Source organism: Chiloscyllium plagiosum, unplaced genomic scaffold (assembly GCF_037043375.1).
Source record: "Chiloscyllium plagiosum isolate Xiang-an unplaced genomic scaffold, Cpla_swu_hap1 HiC_scaffold_6, whole genome shotgun sequence".
In the NCBI taxonomy this organism is placed as follows: domain Eukaryota; kingdom Metazoa; phylum Chordata; class Chondrichthyes; order Orectolobiformes; family Hemiscylliidae; genus Chiloscyllium; species Chiloscyllium plagiosum.
The window spans coordinates 94,960,028-94,986,869 of record NW_028270144.1 but is presented as its reverse complement, the minus strand read 5'-3'; the positions used below and the strand labels follow the sequence as shown (position 1 = coordinate 94,986,869).

The window sequence follows — 26,842 nt, the reverse complement described above, 5'->3', positions numbered from 1 at the left end:
GTTAAGTACAATTTATACATTGCAAGGCACCGGAATTAATTGAGGGGAAAGATGTTGGTTTCAATCTGCAATTTACAATGTGCTATTTCTCAACTGCGTTATCCAAGTTCAAAATCCCCTGGAGCTCCATCTCCCACATTATTGGTGACCTTCCAATCTGTCTTCATTTTAACATCAGTTACGTACTGTTGTAAGCTAAGTTGGTACGTAAAGAATTAATTACTCTTATATATAAAAAAATAAAATATTAGCAAACAAGGAAATGTCGATTAAATCCGGCATAACATTTAAAGCCACAGGAAAATACACCGAACAAATATTTACTGGAAGGACTTTCAGTATTGGGCAAATACGTGAATTTTGGCTCGGTTTAATTTTGAGCTGCTAACGAGTCTACCACTTTTTTTACAGCAATTCGATTACAAGTGTAAGAATGTTGCTTAGCTGCTTATCACACACAATGATAAATTATAGTTAGGACCTGAAGACAAGGAGGTTAAACAAACAATATGTATTTACTAACAAACAATATGTATTTACTTTCAAACAGCCCACAGAAACCTTTAATTGCTAATATAGATTCTCTTTTTCCTACATTGCAACCCCCCCAACAATTTCCTCTTGTCAGGAGCGGGTGGGACAGGGTCATGTGTTATTTCGGGGGAGAAGCTACACGCAGTTTGCAACGTCTAAAGTGCAAAACAGACCAACCGCAAAACCCGTTTCCGTCAGCTGGCCTGCGTCATTTCCCAAGGAATTGTTTTCGATGTCGCCAACTCGATCTCGGTGAAACGGTACCTGTGGATGGGAAAGAGCTGCTGGTGCTCTCGCGCCGCCGGGGAGAATGTCGGCGGAATCTTTGGCGCAGTCCTTTCAGAAGCTGCGCCTGCAGCACCCTGGCCGCAGGCCACCTCGAGGTCCCCGTCTGATAAGAAAACGCCTTTATTTACTGAGGGGACTGCCAGGATCAGGGAAGACCACGTTAGCCAGGTTTGTTCTGCAAATCCTCGTGGGACCGATCTTCGGGATGTAATTTGTTTCCACGTGGTCGGAAATGCAACCGTTTTTAATTGTAAAAATGTACTTTATTCATGAAAACATCTGTGCATACACCGTACTAAGAGAAATCTTTGCAGAGAAAAAGACACATTGGACTTGGATTTCTTCCTTTGTGTTGAGTCCTGATATTCCTCGAGGCTTCTCTGAAATTGCAAAACAAAAACATTTTCTTCTCTGTTTACATTAATTTTGAGACACAAAAAACTGCAGATGCTGGAATCCAAAATAGACAGACAAGAGGCGGAAAGAACACAGCAAGCCAGGCAACTTCAGGAGGTGCAGAAGACAACATTTCAGGTGTAACCCTTCAGGACTGGGGGTGGATGTAAGGGGAGCTGCAGGTAAAGTGGGTGGCAGGGCAGGGTGGTGAAGTGGGGATAAGTGAACACAGGTAGAGGGTATGACCTGGTTGGTCAATGGGAGGACTGAATCTGCTTGGTGGAAGGGAGGAGGAGGGGCTAGGAAGGGAGGAAGCCACAATAAAGCACACGGCAAATCGGAGGAACAATACCCCTTCTTCCGCCTGAGCAGCCTCCAGCCCAGAGAACTCAACATTGAGTTCTCCAATATCAAACAACCTGCCTTCCCAGCCCCTACCCCTCACTTTCATTCCTCCTTGCCACCAACTGGATTCATTTTTTCCATTGACCAACCAGGTACCCTCTACTTGCATTCACCTATCCCCACTTCACCACCCTGCCCCGCCACCCGCTTTACCTGCAGCTCCCCTTACACCCACCCCCAATCCTGCAGAAGGGTTACACCCGAAAGGTTGACTTCTTCCCCTCCTGATGCTGCCTGGCTTGCTGTGTTCTTTCAGCCTCCTGCCTGTCTATTTTACATTCATTTTCTGGCAACGAGAGGGTCTGACAACTGAATAGACCCTTGTTACACTTTGGCAGAAAGATTAGATAGATTAGATTCCCTACAGTGTGGAAACAGGCCCTTTGGCCCAACAAGTCCACACTGACCCTCTGAAGAGTAACCCACTTCCCTCTGACTAATCCACCTAACACTATGGGTAATTTAGCATGGCCAATCCAGCTGACCGGCACACCTTTGGACTCTGGGAGGGAACCCACGCAGACACATGGAGAACGTGCAAACTCCACACAGACAGTCACCCAAGACTGGAATGGAACCCATATCCCTGGCACTATGAGACAGCAGTGCTAACCACTGAGCCCACTGTGATTTTTAAATTTCAAAAATATACATTATTCACTAAAGTTCTAAAATATATCTGTACAGTCTTTGCAGAGAGAAAAACAAAACATTGGAATTTTGACATTTCACAGAGCTATACAGTTGCGAGAAAGCATTTCTTACTCATGCCAGACGCTATTTATGTTCACTTGAAGGCAGTGAGAGGATCTGATAACTGATTGGACCCTCATTACGCTTTGCCAGAAAGGCCCTTTCTACACTGCTTCTTTACAGCAGCTGCCCCGAGCTTTAGTGTGTAGTGCTGGACTGTTGAATGCGACCGTCTGTAACAATGTCCTGTACAGTCGCAACATGACCTCCCAACTCCTGTACTCTATACTCTGAACAATAAAGGAAAGCACACTAAACACCTCCTTCACTATCCTATCTACCTGTGACTCCATTTTCAAGGAGCTATGAACCTCCACTCCAAGGTCTCTTTGTTCAACAACACACCCTAGGACTTTACCATTAAATGTAGGACAGAACCCCACTGGTCCTCACCTACCACTCCACCAATCTCCAAATACATCTATCATCCTTCATCATTTCCGCCACCTCCAAACAGACCCCACCACCAAGGATATATTTCCCTCCCCTCCCCTATCAGCCTTCCGGAAAGACCACTCCCTTCGTGACTCCCTCGTCAGGTCCACACCCCTCACCAACCCAACCTCCACTCCCGGCACCTTCCCCTGCAACCGAAAGACATGCAAAACTTGCGCCCCCTCCCCACTTCCCTCCAAGACCCCAAGGAATCCTTCCATATCCGTCACAAATTCACCTGCACCTCCACACACATCATTTACTGCATCCGCTGCACCCGATGTGGCCTCCTCTACATTGGGGAGACAGGCCGCCTAATTGCGGAACGTTTCAGAGAACACCTTTGGGGCACCCGCACCAACCAACCCAACCACCCAGTGGCTGAACACTTTAACTTCCCCCTCTTACGCCGCCAAGGACATGCAGGTCCTTGGCCTCCTCCGTTGCCAGACCATGGCAACACGACGGCTGGAGGAAGAGCGCCTCATCTTCCGCCTAGGAACCCTCCAACCACAAGGGATGAGTGCAGATTTCTCTAGCTTCCTCACTTTCCCTCCCCCCACCTTATCTCAGTCCCAACCCTCGGACTCAGCACCGTCTTCTTGACCTGCAATCTTCTTTCCGACCTCTCCGCCCCCACCCCCTCTCTGGCCTATCACCCTCACCTTAACCTCCTTCCACCTATCGCATTCCCAACGCCCCTCCCCTAAGTCCCTCCTCCCTACCTTTTATCTTGGCCTGCTTGGCACACCTTCCTCATTCCTGAAGAAGGCCTTATGCCCGAAACGTTGATTCTCCTGCTCCTTGGATACTGCGTGACCTGCTGCGCTTTTCCAGCAACACATTTTTCAGCATTAAATGTATAAGTCCTGCTAAGATTTGCTTTCCCAAAATGGTCAAGGTAAACTCTACACTGGAAGACTAACAAGGTTTGGGCAGACCAAAATAGTATCTTTCACTGAGTTGATGGTAGTTACAGGTGCAGTCAATGTTTGCCTCAGTGTGTGTGCCAGGAAATAGCCCAGAGAGCGCACAGCTCTGTGTCACAGAACTACTCAGGAAGCGCCTCAACAAAAACCACAACATATCTGTCCAGAAAAACAACAAAAATTCATCAAGTCAGACTGTAAGACACAAGAGCAGAAATTAGGCCATTCGGCCCATTGAGTCTGCTCCACCATTCGATTGTGGCTGATGGCTCTTTTTCCTGCTTTCTCCCCATAACCTTTGATCCTTTTGGCAATCAATAACTTACCTATCTCTGTTTTAAATATATTCAATGACCTGCCCTCCCCAGCTTGCTGTGACAATGAATTCCACAGATTCAACACTCTCTGGCTAAAGAGATTTCTCCTTATCTCCATTCTAAAGGGTCTTAGGCTGTAACCTCAGGCCCTTATCTCTCCTGCCAATGGAAACATCTGTCCAATGTTCACTCTGTCCAGGCCATTCAGAATTCTGAAAGTTTCAATTGGATCTCATCTCCTACACTCCCTTACACTCTTCTCTTGCTATGACCTTTCATTATGTTATCCAGTGATCCCATATGGAGGCCACAAGTCTGGCTGTGAATGCTACAAGTAACTGTCCCAGGTGGCCATCTTGCCAACTTTAGTCATAGGCTGTTACAACAGGACCTCAAGTCAAATCTTCCCATGGCAGAGGTACAAATCTAGAATTAAAAGTTGAGGCGATGGCCATGTCAAAATTCCGTCTGCCTCACGCATCCCCTTCAAAGAAGGAAATATGCTGTCCTTACCTGGTCTGGCTTATGTGAGACAGCAGTGTAGCTGACTATTACCAGTTCTGTGCTGTGGAAGCCTACTAATACATGCTATTGTATTAAACAGAGATAATGTTTCAAAGGAATGAAACCAGGTGGATCATGTGATATTCGACTAGCCCAAAAAAAGAGACATTGACAAACTGAGCCCTGTCAACCCAGCAAAGACCCCTCCTGAATTGCCAGCATCACTGATTTCAGTCTTTTTATGAGATATCAAAAGGCTGATGGCACTGAATACTGTAAAGACAATGGGTCCGGCAATATTCTGCCAAGAGTACTTGAAGATCTGTACTCCAAAACCTGCCACACACCTCGCCAAGCTGTTCCAGTATAGCTATAATACTCTTTATTAAGGCAATGTGAAAAATAGTTGGGGTATGTTCTGTACATGAAAAGCAAGACAAATACAACTCAGCCAATTATTTCTCATCATTGTATTCTACATCATCAATAAAGTGCTGGAAGAGGTCAGCAGCAGTGCTGTCAAACAGCATTGCTCATTGATAATCTGTTCACAGATCCATCAGGGTCACGCAGCTACTGACCTCCTGACTACAGTTCAAACATGGACAAAAGAGTTGAATTCACGAGGTGACGTGAAGTGACAGCCCTTGACATCCAAACCACATTTTATGATAGTGACATCAAGGATGCCTACCAAAACTAGAGGCATTGGGAATAGGGTGAGCGTCTAGATTAGAGTGGTGCTGGAAAAGCACAGCAGTTCAGGCAGCATCCGAAGACCAGTAAAATCGACGTTTCGGGCAAAAGCCCTTCATTAGTAATACAGGCAGAGAGCCTGAAGGGTGGAGAGATAGGTGAGAGGAGGGTAGGGGTGGGGGGAAAATAGCATAGAGTACTCTATGCTGCCTGTATTCCTGATGAAGGGCTTTTGCCCGAAACATCGATTTTCCTGCTCCTCGGATGCTGCCTGAACTGCTGTGCTTTTCCAGCACCACTCTAATCTAGACTCTGGTTTCCAGCATCTGCAGTCATTGTTTTTACCCAATAGGGTGAGGGTGGAGGGACTGTCCACAGGTTGGAGTCATAACCTGGCATCAAGGGTGACTGTGGTGGTTAGAAGTCTGTCATTTCAGCTTCAGAACATCCCTGAAGGAGTTCTTCAGCAGAGTGTCGCAGGCCCAACCATCTTGCTACTTCAGTGTCCTTACTTCCATTATAAGGTCAGAAGTAGGATTGTTAACTGATGATTGCACAATGTTCAACACCATTCACAACTCCTCAGCTACTGAAGCTTTCTATATCCAGTCCCTGGACTCTATCAGGGACTGGGCTGACAGGTGGCCGGTAATATTCATACCACACCAAGTGCCAGACAATGACCATCTCCAAGAGGAGAAAACCTAACCATTGCCTCTTGATATTGCCATAGCAGAATGACCCATTCGCACCATTCTTGGTCCTACAGATCATCTGAAACTGAACTGGACTGATCAACTGGATCAACTGCCCAAGTGTTCGGATGGCATGGTGGCTGTGCACAGTAGGGATCCTATGATTTTAACTGATCATTGAAATAAAATACCAATGATTAAAGTGTAACAACTTTCAATTAATTATCTTAGTAATGCCACATTTTCTGAAAGTTGTTCCATATAATTTATGGATGTGATTGCTACATTAGGTAACTGAACTCCTAAATCTAAGGACTGAGCATTGTATGGAGTGTTATAGACAATAGACAATAGGTGCAGGGGTAGGCCATTCAGCCCTTTGAGCCTGCACCGCCATTCAATATAATCATGGCTGATCATTCCTAATCAGTATCCTGTTCCTGCCTTATCTCCATAACCCTTGATTCCACTATCTTTGAGAGCTCTATCCAACTCTTTCTTAAATGAATCCAGAGAGTGGGCCTCCACTGCCCTCTGGGGCAGAGCATTCCACACAGCCACCACTCTCTGGGTGAAGAAGTTTCTACTGAGCTCTGTCCTAAATGGTCTAACCCGTATTTTTAAGCTGTGTCCTCTGGTTCGGCACTCACCCATCAGTGGAAATATGTTTCCTACTGCCAGAGTGTCCAATCCTTTCATAATCTTATACGTCTCAATCAGATCCCCTCTCAGTCTTCGAAACTCAAGGGTATACAAGCCCAGTCGCTTCAGTCTTTCAGTGTAAGGTAATCCTGCCATTCCAGGAATTGACCTCGTGAACCTACGCTGCACTCCCTCAATAGCCGGAATGTCTTTTCTCAAATTTGGAGACCAGAACTGCACACAGTACTCCAGGTGTGGTCTCACCAGGGCCCTGTACAGCTGCAGAAGCACCTCTTTGCTTCTATACTCAATTCCTCTTGTTATGAAGGCCAGCATGCTATTAGCCTTCTTCACTACCTGCTGTACCTGCATGCTTGCCTTCATTGACTGGTGTACAAGAACACCCAGATCTCTCTGTACTGCCCCTTTACATAAATTGATTCCATTGAGGTAGTAGTCTGCCTTCCTGTTCTTGCTACCAAAGTGGATAACCATACATTTATCCACATTAAACTGCATCTGCCATGCATCTGCCCACTCACCTAACTTGTCCAGGTCACCCTGTAATCTCCTAACATCCTCATCACTTTTCACCCTGCCACCCAGCTTTGTATCATCAGCAAATTTGCTAATGTTATTGCTGATACCATCTTCTATATCATTAACATATATTGTAAAAAGCTGTGGTCCCAGCACGGATCCCTGCGGTACCCCACTGGTCACTGCCTGCCATTCCGAAATGGAGCCGTTTATCACTACCCTTTGTTTCCTATTAGCCAAACAATTTTCAATCCAATCTAGTACTTTGCCCCAATACCATGCACCCTAATTTTACTCACTAACCTCCTGTGTGGGACTTTATCAAAAGCTTTCTGAAAGTCCAGGTACACTACATCTACTGGATTTCCCTCGTCCAGCTTCATAGTTACGTCCTCAAAAAATTCAAGAAGATTAGTCAAGCATGATTTCCCCTTCATAAATCCATGCTGACTCTGTCCTATCCTGTTACTACTATCCTGATGTGCAGTAATTTCATCCTTTATAATAGACTCCAGCATCTTTCCCACCACTGAGGTCAGACTAACTGGTCTATAATTACCTGCTTTCTCTCGCCCACCTTTCTTAAAAAGTGGTATAACATTAGCCACCCTCCAATCCTCAGGAACCGACCCCGAATCTGTTGAAATCTGGAAAATAATCACCAAAGCATCCACGATTTCCCGAGCCACCTCCTTCAGTACCCTGGGATGCAGACCATCAGGCCCCGGAGACTTATCAACCTTCAGACCTAACAGCCTCTCCAACACCAAATCCTGGCAAATATAAATTCCCTTAAGTTCAGGTCCTTCAGCCACTGTTACCTCAGGGAGATTGCTTGTGTCTTCCCAAGTGAACACAGATCTGAAGTACCCATTTAATTCCTCTGCCATTTCTTTGTTCCTAGTAATATATTCCCCTGTTTCTGTCTTCAAGGGCCCAATTTTTGTCCTAACCATTTTTTTGCCTTGTACATACCTAAAAAAGCTTTTACTATCCTCCTTAATATCCTTGGCCAGTTTACCTTCGTACCTCATTTTTCCTCTGCGTATTTCCTTCTTAGTAATCCTCTGTTGCTCTTTAAAAGCTTCCCAGTCCTCAGTTTTCCCACTTATCTTAGCTATGTTATACTTTTTCTCTTTTAACTTTATATGTTTCTTAACTTCCCTCGTCAGCCACGGCCGCCCATGCCTCCTCCTGGGATGTTTCTTCCTTTTAGGAATGAACTGATCCTGCAACTTCTGCATTATACACAGAAATATCGCCATTGTTCCTCCACGGTCATCCCTGCTAAGGTATTGCACCATTGAACTTTGGCCAGCTCCTCCCTCATATCTCCATAATTCCCTTTATTCAGCAGAAGTACTGTCACTTCCAACTGTACCCTCTCCCTCTCAAATTGCAGATTGAAGCTTATTGTATTATGGTCACTACTTCCCAATGGCTCCTTCACTTCGAGGTCTCTGACCAATTCTGGTTCGTTACACAATACCAGATCCAGAATTGCCTTCTCCCTGGTCGGCTCCAGCACCAGCTGCTCTAAGAATCTATCTCTGAGGCACTCCACAAAGTCTCTTTCTTGTGGCCCAATACCATCCTGATTCTCCCAGTCTACCTGCATGTTAAAATCCCCCATAACAACTGTAGTGACATCTTTGCGACAGGCCAATTTCAGCTCCTGATTTAACTTACATCCGACATCCAGACTACTGTTTGGGGGCCTGTAGATGACTCCCAAGAGGGTCTTTTTACCCTTAGTATTTCGAAGCTCTATCCACACTGACTCTACATCTCCTGAGTCTAGGTCCCCCCGCGCAAGGGACTGAATATCGTCCCTTACCAACAAGGCCACCCCACCCCTTCTGCCCGTCAGTCTGTCCTTACGATAACACGTGTAGCCTTGAATATTCATTCCCCAGGCCCTGTCCACTTGAAGCCACGTCTCAGTTATGCCCACAATATCGTATCTGCGCATTTCCAAAAGAGCCTCAAGCTCATCCATCTTATGTCTAATGCTTCGTGCATTCATGTATAGTATTTTTAATTTGTTACTGCTCTCACCCTTCCCATCAACCTTTATTTCACTCAACCTTACAGCATGATGCCTTCCCGAGTTTTCTGCCTCATTAATACAGTTGTCTTTCTTGACTTCTCTTGTTCTAACTTTCCCTTCAATTTCCTTTTTAAACATCCAGCTTGTCCCCTCCCCCCCGCTACTTAGTTTAAATGTAGCGGTGTTGCAATAGAAAACCTGCCTGCCAGAATACTGGTCCCTAACCTATTAAGGTGCAAGCCGTCTCTCTTGTAGAATTTATGTTTACCACAAAATATACCCCAGTGATCCAAGAACTTAAATCCTTGCTTCCTGCACCAGTTCCCCAACCACACGTTCAAGTCCATTATCTCCCTGTTTCTGGCCACACTAGCCCGAGGAACTGGAAGCAAACCGGAGATAACCACCTTGGACATCCTGCTTTTCAGCCTTCTTCCTAGGTCTCCGAAGTCTCGCTGTAGTATGTTCCTCCTCTTCTCCCCGACATCATTTGTGCCGACATGTACCTCCATGTTGTATGGATTAATGAATTGTAAGCAAAATTTCTCCCACTTTTTAACGAGTGGATGGGACACTAAACTATGGCTGGCTCTTGATGCCCTTTGTAGCCCTGAACTGAGTTGTTTCGAGGCTGTTTCAAAGGGTAATTGCGAGTCAACCACGTTGCTGTGGAGTTATATGCAGGCCAGTCCAGACAGGAATGGCATATTTCCATCCCTAAATGACATTAGTGAGCTTGACAGGATTTTGTGGCAATTGACCACAGTTGCATGGTTGCCACTAGACTACTTTGTTAATTCTAGATATTATTAAAATCAAATTTGATTATCCGCAGTGTAGGGATGTGAGCCTGCGCCCCCTGAATGTGAGCCAGTGTCTCTGGATTACTTGTCCAGAGTTTTTCAGAATTGAATGGCTGACTGGAAATGATAGTATACATATAAGGCATCAATACGAGTGATTCTGTAAAGCGTGTAATACTACTGAGATTCTATGGGCCCAATTTATTTTCTTGTGGACCATCTTATTATAATTACAAAATCGTCTGAAGCATTACCTTTTCATGTCTATGGCTGTGAAATTCCTGATTTGTAGATGAAGTGTAATTTACTCATTAGGCTTGGTGAGTCACTCACCCACCCATCTAAGCAGTGTGAAAAATAGTTCTGAGCACTCATTCACCAAATCCATAATGAAGCTGTGCAAAAGGCAGACACTCCACAAACAGAGTTAGTTAGAGAAAAAGAAAACTGCAGATGCTTGAATCCAAAGTAGACAGGCAGGAGGCTGGAAGAACACAGCACACCAGGTCGCTTCAGGAGGTGTAGAACTCAACGTTTCGGGTGTAACCCTTCTTCAGGACTGAAGAATGATTATACCTGAAACGACGTCTTCTACACCACCTGATGCTGCCTAGCTCGCTGTCTTCTTCTAGCCTACTCCACAAACAGAGCCAGATGAGGGGAACATTGGCCACATTTGGACCTGAAGAAAGACTCCTATTCTCATAAATCCAGTGCATGCAGACCCCATTCCCATGGTGTTGGCAAATGATCTTCAGTAAGTCATAGTTTGTCCAATGCCAACAATTGATGTAAAAATGTGGATTTTTGTAATCTCTCATTCCATTGCTTGCTTTTACTCAATCAGAAATCTAAAACATCAGTTTCGTGGAGCAGTGATATTGAGTACAGATGATTATTTCATCAGAGAAGATGGCTCATATTTATTTCAGAAGTACCTACTTGATGAAGCTCATGAATGGAACCATGAAAGGGGTAAATACTGAAATTGTTCTTCATGATATTCTGATTTTGTTAAAACTAAATTTTAAATGCTCTGCATTTACTGCTTATGTTGTAACTAATATAATTACATAATGGATCTACTTACAGCCAAATCAGCTATGAGACAAGGGAGGTCTCCAATTATTATAGATAATACCAACACTGAAGCATGGGAAATGAAACCATATGTGAATATGGTATGACCTAGATTTTCAATTAATTTCTTCAGTATCTAATATTGATCAATGTACTAACTTGATTGTTTGAAACAATGTTTTACATATCTGGAAAAGCTACACACATCTGGCAGCATTTGTGGAGAGAAATCAGAATTGATATTTCAGGTCCAATGAGTTGTGAGGAAGGGTACTAGACCCATAAACATTACCTCGGATTTCTCTGCACAAATACTGCCAGACCAGCTGAGCTTTTCCAGCAATTTCTGTTTCCTTTTCTGATTTTCAGCATCTGCAGTTCTTTGGCTTCTTGCAAATCTGATTTGCTACTCTTGACTTTCCGAATTCTGTAATAAACTTTTCATTCTGTTTTTTTTTTGTCTGTCATAATTGTGTTTACTCTGATTTCTGGAATTCTAATTTTGGTTTACATCAGTTGCGATCTTTTCAAATGGCACAGCAGGCTCAGTAGACTGAATGGCAGACTTTAGCTGCCACCACAATGATCTGCAGGCCTGTGGCAGGCTTAACTCTTTCATCGTTACACATGGCTACATATTCTTATAGCTGTTTTTAATCCATATTTTACTTTTAAAAATATATTCAAGGAATTTATCATGATAGTTTAAGACAATACTTTGAGCAATTTAAATGTTAAAATACCTGTCACTTTTTTCAAGGGAATAGAAATGATAAGAGTGTATAACTGTTGAGACTCAAAACAAATTTGGTCTCATTTATATAGTTATTCCTTTCCTTTCCTTAAGTGCCCCTTTCCTTAAGAATCCTTAACCTGGAAGTTCATAAGATAACTGCAGTTTCTTGTTAGGACTGTATTCTGACCTTGAAAACAATTGTTCAAGAATTGTATTACAAATCTCTGTGTTTGCTTTGTTTTCTCATGATACTTCATTGACTCTGTATTGTCCTGTGTATCGCATTTTAATATAATAAATATCTTATTATAGAAGGGAAAGAAATCTCAATTCCAATAAACTTATGTACTTAGTTTGAATTGATTTTAACTTATTTTTCACGAAGCTAAGAGCCTTAGATTTTAGATGGATATGCATCTAAAAATATTAGATTAGCTCTTTGGATTTTAATCTTTCAATTAATGTTTTGTCATCAACAGGCACGAGAGAATGGTTATGAAGTGAAATTCCGAGAGCCAGATACACCCTGGAAATTTGACATTAGAAAATTAACAAGGTTTCTTTCAACTTTTTAACTGCTTCAAGTGTAAAAATGACAGTTGCTGTGAAAATAGAGCAATCCATAGTGATTTTTAAAATATGTATGACAAGAGGGAAAACTGAAGATAATCAGAATTATTGTCCTCCACTGAATCTCAAAACTATATTTGACATATAAGTACACAGAAGTTTTTAAAATAATAAACTCACCATAGGCCTAACCAAACTGATAACCTATATCCTCCATGTCTGTTATCCTTCATCCACCTATCTAGTCAGTCATCTTTTCTGCCTCAACCCACTAACTCTGGGAGTGAATTCAATTACTTCACAGCTCCAATATGAAGTTTTTCTTGCTTTTTCTAAGTCTCTATGTTTATATGAGTCAGTGGCCTATTGTTCCAGACTATTGAAACCAGTCTGTGTTCCACTTTTTGAAGCATATTTGCAATATAGTTGTATTATCTATTTTATCCAAAAAAGCTCAAATTTTTAAAGCATGTTTTTCTTTATTCTTATCCTGAAGAATCTGTGTACTTATTGTCTTTGTAATCTCTCTTCCTTAATTACAATTGTTTTCTATACTCTTGATTTTCTTGCTCCTAATCCTGAAACAATAAGTTGCTTCCTTTATTAATGGAATAAATTTATTATGTGACGTTGTAGTTATAAAATATTTCCACTGTTGCTCTGTAACCCTGCGTGTCAATTTATCCTGCCACTGCACCTCCGTTGGCTCAGTCTTTACTTTTCTAAAATCTACCCTAATCCAACTTGAGTTCCAATATTTGAGACTTTCCTTTCTCTTTCTAGTTGGTTTTTAAACCTTAAATATTGTGGTTTGACTACTATCCCAGAACTGCTAATCCACAGTTTGCCTGTGTATATCAGCTGTTTTGCTACACGTAACCTGATCAATCAATGTCTCTGTGCCTGTATCAGAACTAGGAATTTTGACATGAAAACTAATAAAAATGAAGGTGTTATGGTGGAGATTAGTTGAGAGTAGGAAAAAGTCCTGCTGATGAATGAAATGCTGATGTAAAACCTCTTACGTTCAGCTGAATGATTGACTTTAATGGTCAGTGGAATCAATGCATGATATTAGATTAGATTAGATTAGATTAGATTAGATTACTTACAGTGTGGAAACAGGCCCTTCGGCCCAACAAGTCCACAGCGACCCGTCGAAGCGCAACCCACCCATACCCCTATATTTACCCCTTACCTAACACTACGGGCAATTTAGCATGGCCAATTCACCGAACCTGCACATCTTTGGACTGTGGGAGGAAACCGGAGCACCCGGAGGAAACCCACGCAGACACAGGGAGAATGTGCAAACTCCACACAGTCAATCGCCTGAATCGGGAATTGAACCCAGGTCTCTGGCGCTGTGAGGCAGCAGTGCTAACCACTGTGCCACCGTACCGCCCTCAATTATTAATCAGATAGTTGTGCATTTCTGGACTCAGTTTTGTGGCAGAGATGGTATTTGGTCGTGTTGAAGTAAACGACACGACCAGCTATCCTTAGTAGCCACACACGCAGACAACAAGCAACATGAATTCGACTGGGACAACACTACTATCATAGGGCAAGCCAGACAGAGAACAGCCAGGGAATTCCTAGAGGCATGGCATTCATCCACAAACTCCATCAACAAACACATCGACCTGGACCCAATATACCAACCACTACAGCGGACAGCTGAAACTGACAACCGGAAGCGGCAGGGACAGACCACTATAAACACCGGAGGAAACATCAAAGAAGCGCTTCGCAGGAGGCTCCCAAGCACTGATGATGTCGCCTAGCCAGGGGACGAAACGTTTGCAACAAAAACTTCCAGCTCGGCGAACACAACCACAACAACGAGCACCCGAGCTACAAATCTTCGCACGAAGTAACTATGACTCTAAAGTGGATAAGGTCAAGCAAAGGTTTTTCAGTAGATTAAAGGTCATAGTTCTAGTACTCTCATCATTCATTCAAACCATCCAGTTACTCTTTAACTTGAAATTTGTATCTTTTGCTTTCCTGACGGATTATGCCGATCAATATTAAGTGAGTCTAAAAATAGGAGAGACAGTGGAGTAATCCAGAGACCCAGTGGAACACACTGTGGACAGATGGTGAAATTTGAATTCAATTAATATGTCTGGAATAAAAATCAAATTTAATGATGAACCTCTCTGGCTTGCCTCCAGTTCCAGCATATTATTCCTTAGATAAGGGAGCCAAACTGTTTAAAGCTTTGCTTTTGTGTTCTGACCAGTGCCTCATATAATTTTAGCAAGACTTCCCTATTTTTATATGCCATTCCTGTTGAAATCCAGGCCAATGGTCCACTTGCCTTCCCCATTACTTTCTGAACCTGGATGCTAACATTTTGTGATTTATGCATGAGGATTCCCAAATTCCTCTGTGCTGTGGCTTTCTGCTGTCTGTCCCCATTTAAATAATATTCAGCATGGAATACAGCATTGTCTAACTAATAGAAAACAAGCAATTGGGATAAGAGGGGCATCTTAGGATGGCAACCCAACACTAGTGGTGTGCCTCAGGGATCAGTGCTGGAGCCACAATTATTTATAGTACATATTAATGACTTGGATAAGCAAAGTGAAAGTACTGATATAATACCTCCAATACCATGGACTCTTATTATTAAGTAGCGTAATGTGTGGTATCATCAAAAGCCTCTGTAAATCCAAATGTATTACACTGCTTCTCCTTTATTTATTCTGCTTGTTGTCCCCTCAGAGAATTCGAGTAAATTTGTCAGTTATAATTTCCCCTGCATGAACCCCTGCTGACTGTTCTGAATGATATTATCTATTTTGAAATGATCTGCTTTTTCATCTTTTATAATAGACTCTTAATCCTTTCTCAATAATAGATATTAAGCTCTGGCCTATGGTTACCTGTTTCTCGTCTCCCTTTTTGAATAAAGGTGTTACATCGGAAGAACGTTGCATTGTTCCATTAGAGGTGGTTTCAAGGAGCTTTAGTAGTATGATACCTGGAGTGCCCAGGTTGTCTTATGAGGACAGGTTGGACATGGGCTGGGTTTGTTTTCACTGGGATTCAGAAGGGTGAGAAGTGACTTAAACAGTCACTGCTGAGATCCACCTGATTTCAGATTCTGAGCAGTCTTGACAAGGGGATGTGAAAAGATATTCCCTCTTGTGGGTGAGTCCAGAACTAGGGGCACTATTTTAAAGTATGGATTTGCCTTTTTAGGACGGAGATGAAAAATCTTTTCACCCAGAGGGTTGTGAAACTTTGGGAAGTGTCTGCCTCAGAAGTCAATAGAAGCAGGGTCATGGAATATTTTGAAGACCAAAGTGGATAGATTTTTGTTAGGTAGGGGAATGAAGGGTTAATGGGGGTAGATGGCAATGTGAAATTTGAAATCAGCCTTTGCTGTTGAATAGCAGAGAAGAATTGAAGGGCCATGTGTTTTCAGCACAAAGTCAGTAATTAAGTTTTAAGATTTTGTAACATAGGACCAAAATTCAAGTAAAAGAGCTGGCTCAAATGACACTCACTTAACTCAGATGCATTAACGGTGTTTCCTTACTAGGATTGCCTGCCAAACCTCGGGGAGGGCTTTTGCCCGAAACGTCGATTTTCCTGCTCCTCGGATGCTGCCTTTTCCAGCACCACTCTAATCTAGACTCTGGTTTCCAGCATCTGCACTTTTGCCTGCCTGCCAAACCTGACAATGGCTTTGGCTCTGCAATTTGGGGTAGAGACAGAGTTTTTAGTCAGGAGTCTTAGCCCTCCATTATTAACAGAACTTTAGTGGTGTCTACTCAGGACTGCCAGTGAAAACAATGCAATGATTATTGCAATGCAATGCAATACCACCACCAAAAAGGTATTTCCTTCTCCACTGCTATCAGCATTCCATAGGGACCATTCCCTCCTTGACTCCCTCATTGGGTCAACACTCTCCACACCTGGCACCTTCCCCTGCAGGTGGAAATCCTGTGCCCACACCTCCCCTCTCACCTCAGCATTGGTCCCAAAAGTTCATTTCAAATCCGGCAGAGATTTACCTGCACATCCTCCAAACTCATTTATTGCATCCAGTGCTCTCGATATGGTCTTCTCTACATCGGAGAGACTGAGCGCAAACTCACAAAACATTTCAGAGAACATCTCTGGTCTGTACGCACCAACCAACCCCACCGTCCTGTTGGCCATCCATCTTAAATCCCCCACCCACTCCCCTGAGGACATATCCATTCTGGGCCTCCTCTACCGCCTTACACAAGACCACCGCAAACATCTCATCTCCCGACTCGGGAGCCTGCAATCACATGGCATGAACATTGAATTCACCTGTTTCCAAATTTCCCATCCCCATCCCAACCCAGATCCAACCTTTCGACTAGGCTCCACCCTCTTGACGTGACCTACTTGCCCATCTTCCTTCCCATTTATTGACTCCACACTTCCCAATGACCAATCACCATCACCTCCTATCTTAACCCACCTATCGCCATCCCAGCTATCTTTCCCCTAGCCCCACCCTCCCTCAGCCTATTTATCTCTCAATTCTCTTTCCTCACCCCCCCCCCCCCGAGTCCTGATGAAGGGCTTATACCCAAAATGTCAACTGTCTTGCTCCTCAAACCCTTCATGACCACAGTGCTTTTTCCAGCACTATGCTTTATCATCAATACGATGACCCCATATCATGTCCATAAGACATAGGAGTGGAAGCAAGGCCATTCGACCCATTGATTCCACTCCGCCATTTAATCATGGCTGATGGGCGTTTCAATTCGACTTACCCACACTCGCTCCATAGCCCTTAATTCCTTGCAAGATCAAGAATTTATCAATCTCCATCTTGAAGACACCCAATGTTCTGGCCTCCACTGCGCTCCGTGGCAATGAATTCCACAGGCCCACCACAGTCTGGCTGAAGAAATGTCTCCTCATTTCCGTTCTAAATTGACCCTCTAATTTTAAGGCTGTGCCCATGGGTCCTACATCCCCGCCTGACGGAAACAATTTCCCAGCGTCCACCCTTTCTAAGCCATGCATTATCTTCTAAGTTTCTATTAGATCTCCCCCAACCTTCTCAACTCTAATGAATACAATCCCAGGATCCTCAGCCGATCATCATATGTTAGGCCTACCATTCCAGGGATCATCTGTGAGAATTTCTGCTGGAAATGCTCCAGAGCCACTATGTCCTTCCTGAGATGTGGGGCCTAAACTGGACACAGTATTCTAAATGGGGCCTAACTAGAGCTTTATAAAGTGTAAGAAGCATGACACTGCTTTTATATTCCAATCCTCTTGAGACCTTCCACAGGAGACCTTTAGAAGCCTCCAGTGCTGATGAATGGAGAGCACTGTCAGCAGTTTATCAATCTCAACCTAACCAGAGTTTAATCCATGACCTTCGTCCCTACCATCATTGAAAATGACTATTGCATATTACATGGTTTGGTTCAACTGGATTCCTCTCTATTTTCTGGCCCTTGTTTAATAAATCTAGCAGGTTCCTATCGGGTTGTAATTTAAATGTATTTCACCTTTCATAACCAAGTGCTAGGTCCTGATCCATCCATGAATAGTGACAGCAGGCAGCTAGTCTTTGCAGAGATATGTAAGCCATCCTACTGTCAATTTCCATTCTCAGTTAGGGCACTTGAGTGTTACAAGTTAGCCAGGTAGGAGCTAAAGAGAGAGCTAAGAAGAGCCAGGAGGGGACATGAGAAGTCGTAGGCAGGTGGGATCAAGGAAAACCCTAAAGCTTTCCTTAGGTATGTCAAGAATAAAAGAATGACGAGAGTAAGATTAGGGCCAATCAAGGACAGTAGTGGGAAGTTATGCAGGGAATCTGAGGAGATAGGAGAAGGGCTAGACGAATATTTTTTGACAGTATTCACACAGGAAAAAGACAGTGTTGTCACGGAGAATACTGAGATGCAAGCTATTATACTAGATGGGATTGAGGTTCATAAGGAGGAGGTATTAGCAATTCTGGAAAGTGTGAAAATAGTAAAATCCCCTGGGCTGGATGGGATTTATCTTAAGATTCTCTGGGAAGCTAGGGAGGATATTGCAGGGCCTTTGGCTTTGGTCTTTATGTTATCTTTGTCTACAGGAATAATGCAAGAAGTTTGGAGAATAGCAAATGTTGTCCCCTTGTTCAAGAAGGGGAATAGAGATAACCCTGATAATTATAGACCAGTGAACCTTACATCGGTTGTGGGTAAAGTGTTGGAAAAGGTTGTAAGGGATAGGATTTATAATCATCTAGAGAGGAAAAAGTTGATTAGGGATAGTCAGCATGGTTTTGTGAAGGGTATGTCGTGCCTCACAAACCTTATTGAGTTCTTTGAGGTGGTGACCAAACAAGTGGATAAAGGTAAAGTGGTTGATGTGGTGTATATGGATTTCAGTCAGGTGTTTGATATCGTTCCCCATGGTAGGCGATTGCACAAAATACAGAGGCATGGGATTGAGGGTGATTTAGCAGTTTGGATCAGAAATTGGCTAGCTGAAAGAAGACGGAGTGGTGGTTGATGGGAAATTTTCATCCTGGAGTTCAGTTACCAGTGGTGTACCACAAGGATCTGTTTTGGGGCCACTGCTGTTTGTCATAAATGACCTAGATGAGGGCGTAGAAGGATCGGTTAGTAAATTTGTGGATGACACTCAGGTCAGTGGATTTGTGGACAGTGCTGAAGGCTGTTGCAGGTTACAGAGGGACGTATGTAAGCTGCAGAGCTGGGCTGAGAGATGGCAAATGGAGTTTAATGCAGAAAAGTGTGAGGTGATTCACTTCGGAATGAGTAACAGGAGTACAGAGTACTGGGCAACTGGTAAGATTCTTGGTAGTGTGGATGAGCAATGAGATCTTGGTATCCATGTGCATAGATCCCTGAAAGTTGCCACCCAGGTTGATAGGGTTGTTAAGAAGGCATACAGTGTGTTAGCTTTTACTGGTAGAGGGATTGAGTTTCAAAGCCATGAGGTCATGTTGCAGCTGTCCAGAACTCTGGTGCGGCTGCACTTGGAGTATTGTGTGCAGTTCTGGTCGTTATGTTAAAGGAAGGAGAATTCAGAGGAGATTTACCAGGATGTTGCCTGGTATGGAGGTGAGGTCGAATGAGGAAAGGCTGAAGGACTTGAAGCTGTTTTCATTAGAGAAAAGAAGATTAGGAGGTGATTTAACAGAGACATATAAGATGATCAGAGGGTTAGATAGGGTAGACAGTGAGAGCCGTTTTCCTCGGATGGTGATGGCGAGCAGGAGGAAACATAGCTTTCAATTGAGGGGTGATAGATATAGGACAGATGTTAGAGGTTTGTTCTTTACTCGGAGTAGTAAGGGTGTGGAATGCACTGCCTGCAATAGTAGTAGACTCGCCAACTTTAAGGGCATTTAAATGATCATAGGATAAACATAAGGATGAAAATGGAATAATTTAGATTAGATGGGCTTCAGATTGATTTCACAGGTCAGCACAACATTGAGAGCCGAAGGCCATGTACTGCACTGTAGTGTTCTATGTTCTTCAAATTATTTTTGTTTGGATTTGTATGATAGCCCAGCAATGTATTTGCTGAATCCAGTTTCGCAAGTTTGCTGTAGAAAGATTTCAACTGTTAATTTGCAGTTTACCAAGCCAATCTCATAATAACTTGTATCCATTTAGCTTCTCATCTGAAATATGGCATCTGTGACAAATCAGCACCAGTGCTTGAGAATAGACATTAGCTCATATATTTATCCTGGGCAAGGGCTTGAAGGCAGAGATGTGCTTTCAAGTTGTCATTTGTTTTTGATGTCATCATAATATTAAACCAGTCATATAAATTGTAAAATACAGCATTCTTTAATTATGTTTATGACGTACAATAAAATTTATACCTTTTTTCTGAATATGTGCAGAATAAATTCACATGGTGTTCCGAGAGAAACAATTGAACGAATGAAGGAACGGTACGAGAGGAATATCACTATTGACAAAGTGCTGCATGCGGAAAGGGAGGCCTGAAATAATTGATGCCAAGGTTATCAACAGGTTGTGTTCAGAAGAGGAGCAAAAGCAAGACTGGGGAAGAGTTTGTACAAACTTAGCACATTCAGATTCCTGATGAAGGACTTTTGCCCGAAACGTCAATTCTCCTGCTCCTCAAATGCTGCCTGACCTGCTGTATTTTTCCAGCACCACACTCTCAACTCTGATCTCCAGTATCTTCAGTCCTCACTTTCTCCACATTCAGATTTAATACTGGTGACATAAATCCAAAATAACCTGTGTAGGTTGATAGATCCAACAAATTCATATTTTAAACAAAATCAAAGAAAATAGATTGAAGTTTTTTATTTAACTTTCAAAAAAGGATTTATCACTTCAGGTCTTTGAGCAGAATTAAGGATAATGAATGTCATTAACAGCTGTTGTGCCTTAGTAATTTTATGAAGTACAGTTTGATAAACCTTTTAACATGATCATAGATTATGAGCCAGCAATTACTGTGGTAAATGTCCTTGATGTAATTTTTTTCAAAAGCTTTGAATTTTAATTACACTTTAACACAGGTTTAAATTGTGAAATGTATACAACAGTTTGAAATCCTAACTGCAGATGTGTAATTTAATTCCTGCTGTTTGCCATTCCTGCTCAGGATGTGAGAGATGTTAGCATTTATTGCTTATCTTCAGTCACCCTGAGAAGGCAGTGGTCATCTTGAACTGCCACACTTTTTATTTTTTTGTAGCAGTTTGTTACAGCTGAGTGGATTGCTAGGCCAGAAGATAGTTAATGTTAACTGTATTATCATTTCTCTGCAGTTAACATGTATAAGATGGTGTTGCTGGCAAGGGCAGTATTTGTTGCCCATCTCTAATTGCCCTTGAACTAACTGGCTTGCCAACCATTTCAGACGGCAGTTAAAACATTATTGTCTGGATTCATATGTAGACAGAAGCAACCAAGGGCAGCTGATTACCGCCTTTTAGATTACTTACAGTGTGGAAACAGGCCCTTCGGCCCAACAAGTCCACACCGACCCGCCGAAGCGCAACCCACCCATACCCCTACATTTACCCCTTACCTAACACTACGGGCAATTTAGTATGGCCAATTCACCTGGCCCTGCACATTTTCTTTTTGGACTGTGGGAGGAAACCGGAGCACCTGGAGGAAACCCACGCAGACACGGGGAGAACGTGCAAACTCCACACAGTCAGTCGCCTGAGGCGGGAATTGAACCCGGGTCTCTGGCGCTGTGAGGCAGCAGTGCTAACCACTGTGCCACCGTGCCGCCCAAACATTAGTGAAGCCATGTGTTTTTCTTACAATTGTTGGTCATCCATGTTCATTGTTCCTGCACAGTTTTCTCTGGTGTGCATACCCCGGATCTAGTCCTGCTACTCTCATCGACATTAATGCCCCTTGCCACCATCTTATGACTGGTGAGACTATTCGGTCCATCCAGCTGCTTCCATGGCTTTCTGAGGCAGTTGAGTGGAATTTGTGGAGGAAGAGAGAGAATCTCCCCATTTTGGTCTTGAATAAAGGCCACTTTAAAACAAAAACTCTCTGGTTCAGCCACAGGAGAAAACATAATTGTGGCATCTGCCTTGTCAAGTATTCTCAGGGTCTTGTGACTCAGTTAATTTTTCACATGCATGCTGAAAACCCCATCATCGCCACTTATTAACTTCTCTATTGTCCATAGGTTGCAAGATAACTTAGCTTCTTTTGATCAGCGCCAGGGATTTGGATTCAATTCTAGCTTGTATATTCTCCCCATGTCAACGTGGGTTTCGTCTCTCAACCCAAAGCTAGGTGAATTGGCCATGCTAAATTGCCAATAGTGTTCAGGAAATGTAAAAATCATAGGGCAGGAAAATGGGTCTGGATGGGATACTCTTTGAGGGTCGGTGTAGACTTGTTGGGCCAAATGGCCTGTTTCCACACTGTAGGTATTCTATTTCAGGTCACCATTAATTATTAAAACTAGTTTTTATATTCTTGATTTTTCTGGTGGGATAATGGCTCATGTCCCCAGAGTATTATTCTGGACCTCTGGATTAGCAGTCTAGTGGGTCACCGCTGCATCACTGCCCAATGATAATCTGTTGTTGCTTGAGTTCATGGCTGCTATTATTAACATCAGCTTTTCATTTCCAGGTTTGGATCATTTAATTTTGCATCTTTTTAACCAGGATATGTAAATAAGTTTTATACAGTAATGTGAGAACATGTTGGGATCAAAACAGTAGACAAATAAAATACTTTGTTACTTTTCACGTTCTGCCAGATGTTTAATTTCAAGGGTACATGTAATAAACCTAATATTAAAAAGGAATGAGTACAATGTTTAGATACATCTGCAGACTTTCAGCCTTGTGCCAGTGTGAAGATGGATGCCTCTAGTTTGTGTTAATACTATTATCACATCAAGCTTAAAAACCTACATCAAATCTGTTATAAAGCAGAATTCTGCAGATGCTGGAAGCTTGAAATAACAACAAAAATGCCAGATATACTCAGCAGATCAGATAGCACCTGTGGAAAAAGGAACATGGCTAATGCTTCAGATTGCTGACCTTATAAACAGGTTGTTTATTGTTTGTCAGTGTTCGAGCAGAATGACTAAATGATTCATTCACCACCTGGCTTCACTTCATTATAAAGAGGGTTTTATAGTTTATACCAGTGGGGAGAAAAATTGTGCAGGGCCAGAAGCTTCTTGATTGAACAAAGGGAAGCATACACTTTTATACATTTGGTTTCAGCCTGGCTTAGCATTTTAGAAACCAATTGCAACTCAATTACATTAATAAATTATTGTATATTCATCCTATCAGGTTAATCATGTGACTGCGTGACAGTTCAAGGTCTTCCCTTGATCTCATGATGTCTTCAACATCCCTTATCACGTATCCTTGCGCTTTGAGAATGCAACTTATTCAACTACCTTTCAGGTTTAATTCCTGCATTTGTTATTCAGTACTCCTGGGCTAATAGAAAAATGGGATTTCTTATTACTGTCTAAAGCAGACTACAGGAATTCAGTTAAATCCCTTAATGTTGGATACATCTTTAAAAGCTCACGTGTGTGTGTAGTGAATGGTTACAATCACCAAAGGTGACTTAGCTAATGTGAGTCAGGCTTTTCCCCTTCTTTCCCATGATCAATGCCAGCCTTTGGTCTAGCCAAGTACACAGGTTTCTATGGGCATTCCTCAAGGATGTTGTTCATCAAACTGTCTCTTTCCGAGCAGCAGCTGCATCTGCTTCTGTGTAACAGAGTCCATTATATATTTCAAAGGTTATCTCAGCTAGTTACTTTGATTTTACACTGTATGATGGCACCTAATTATTGTAGCTTAAAGTTTGACTTGAAACCGCAGACTGTGTAAACTGCGTTAGCAAAACATTTCCCTCAGCCATTTTATAGCAACTGAGACTGCTTTCAACCATTTTATATTAACTAACAACTATGGCTGTACTACCAACAACCAGACTACATTTTGACTAATTTTCCATAGCTGAAATAAAGAATCAAAATTCAGTAAAAGGACAGAAAATGTGTGAAAAAAAGTTAAAAAGGCAGACATTTAATAAAAAGTGGCAAAGGAATAAATTTTCCTTGATGTTTAAATATCGTCTTGTCTTTTCATTTTTTTTGTTTTTAATTATTTACTAATGACAAGTTACTAGGTAAATAATGTAAACATTTGAGAATTGAACTCAGTATATAATTTCAAATGCCCCAGATTGTTGACAGAGGGCTGTCTGAGACTGGGTACCTGTTCAGCCCTTATGGTTTTGGACATTATTGACTGCAGCCAAATGCACAGACAAACATCAGGCAGAGTTTTCAGATACTCAGGGTTGGGGGTTTGGTAAAGTAATTTGAAGGTTGGAGGAGTCCACCAGTGTTAGCAAAGTCATGTAATGTCTGACCTGCATCTGACTGTCTCCATGAACAGATTGATGATTGTCATGGAACAGCAAAATAGTAGCTACAGGAAATGAATATACAACTGCACATTTAAAAAATTTCATAGGATTTGAGTGTTGCTGACTTCAGCAACATCTATTGCTAGATGCCCTTGAAATGGTGGACATGAGCTGCCTTCTTCAAGCCCTGAAGTCCATGTGCTGCAAATACCCGACAATACCGTTATACAGAGTCACAGGATCTTAACCTAGTGACATTGAAGGAATAACAATATATTTCCAAGTCAGGGTAGGGAGTGGCTTGAGGGGAAGTTGCAGGTGATGATAGTTGCTGTTTTTGTCCTTCCAGATAGGAATGGTCAAGGATTTGAAAGGTGCTGTACATAGAACTTTGGTGAATGTCTCCAATGCACCCTGTAAATAGTGCAACTGTTTCTACTGAACATCAGTAATCTCACATTTGTAAATGTTTGCACTTTTAATCTGTAACAGTGTTTGACGAACATTTTGCTGAAGGACCATAGACTACAGCTACGTCAGAACAAAAATCAGCTTTTCCATATATACCAATGAAGATTGAACTTGTAGTGGTGAGGCATTGCTTATCTCCAAGAAGCATCCCAAATAACTAATTATTTCACACATCTTTGCATCCTGATATTCACTTTGACTAAATTACTTATATGGTGAGGAGATTACTACTTGCAAAGTTAATGGAAATGCCTTGTGATGTTTTTATCTCAGTCTACACTTACGGTCATGTTGTGTGTGAGAATGTTTTCATTCCTGACCCCACACAGTGGGGTGAGGTTGCACACACTCATTTAAACATGCCCAATATTCTATTCCAAATTCAAATTAATAGCACATTGTCAGGTTAGAAAAGAACTTTAAAATGCTGACTGTGGAAACTTATTTGTAGTGAAGCTTCTTAAATCAATACATACCCATTTAATGTATGTGAAATTGCAGATGTTGAAGAGTGAACGGTGGTGAGAAGAATGTGCATCAGGCCCCAGCAGAACAATGGTGCAGCTCTCTTTTACTGATCAGTAAGGAAGCCTCTGAAGACTTTAATCAGCACCATATATGGTTAAATTCATTCTAATGCTCATTAGAACAGACAATGTCATCATTCTTGAACATACAAGCAGCAGATATTACAAAATATTTAATCAGTTAGTAGCTTTTATTGCACAAGTTAAAAGGTGAAGAAATAAGTTTAAAAAAAACTGCATTTGTCTTTGTGCATAAAGAGGTGAATTATCTACATTTGGTGAATGGTGTGTTCATCAAACTCTCAACACTTGAAAGCAAACCTTATTTGGTTCCATTCCATTTGTGCCTGATGTTGTATCATGGTAAAAGTGATGTCCTACCCAGTCAATAATCTTGTTCTTTGGAAGACTGCTGCTATTCTAGCAGCTTTTCAGCATCCACAACATCAGTCCTTTGCTTGGTCTGGTTACATAGAGCATGTTAGGATTCTGCAGCACATTCTTGCTGGTGTGTATTGCAAGACCTCCCCAGATTGATCCAAGCATTGAAACTCCATCTTGAAAAGCTCTACCACTATTCCACGATGGCCCTGGTGAAATTTGGTTCTCAATGTAACGGTCTAAGAAGCCGCCCACTGAGGCAGAACAAATAACCCCTTTAACTGCATGGTTGTGCAGCTGTTCACTGGTCAGCTTGCCAATACAATCACTTTCAATTGCTCCAGCTCCTGCCACTGGAGAAATCAGAGGGAACATAAGTCATCAACCATAGGTACCTTCATCTTCTTACAATTCCCATCATTGTATGGGATTCAGTTCTTTGAACGAAGCAGGGATTCAAGTTACCGAGAGCACGAGCATCATAGTTTCTTTCAAGATAACAGATAGAAATATTTTAGATGTGGTACAGAGTTGTTGGATACGGAGTTGAAACTTTTTCTGTTGATGTATTCAGCTGTGTTATAATATGGCAATCTCAATGCAATGCATTTACAGACAAAGGTGCTGTGCACCTGGTGAAGCCAGCGTTGTGGAGCATTGACCTCAATGTAAATTGGGGGGGGATAACAGATGAAGTGGAATGTTCTTGTACAAGGAATTTGTAACATTCTTGATTAGTGTGTGTTGAGGATTGGACAATTCCACACAGATCCCCAATGGATATTTGGAATGAGCCAGCTGCATTAAAGTAACTGCTACAGTTACTTTGACAGGTACTGGGCTACCCACTCCTGAAAGCACAAATCCTGCTTCAGCAGATAACACAGTTCTGTTATGGTTTCCCAGGGCGTCCTCAGTCACAGCTGGAGTCTTCTAATGGAAATTACAATGTGGTTGTTACCTTCTTGGCCTTCTAAACTTCATTGACATCCTGGGGAAAAACTTATGCAAAGCTTCATCTAGAGGGTGTTCAGTTAGAAATTGCTGTTAGTCCTGGTTTTGTTGGTACCATCGATTCTCAATTCTTTTATGGTGTCTTTGTATTGATGCAACAGTGATGATAGCACCTACCATTTCTGAATCGATGCCAGATGGATGCA

At 42.3% G+C, this 26,842-nt stretch overlaps 1 protein-coding gene across 1 annotated transcript; it reads left to right on the top strand.

The window, feature by feature from the left end:
- Window positions 1-650: 650 nt before the first annotated feature.
- LOC122550792 (NEDD4-binding protein 2-like 1) lies at window positions 651-22,641 on the top strand. Its single transcript, XM_043692057.2, has 5 exons — window positions 651-990; window positions 10,835-10,962; window positions 11,080-11,168; window positions 12,283-12,359; window positions 20,274-22,641. The coding sequence occupies exons 1-5, from the start codon at window positions 845-847 to the stop codon at window positions 20,377-20,379; spliced, it is 546 nt and encodes a 181-aa protein (XP_043547992.1). The 5' UTR covers window positions 651-844; the 3' UTR covers window positions 20,380-22,641.
- Window positions 22,642-26,842: the final 4,201 nt, after the last annotated feature.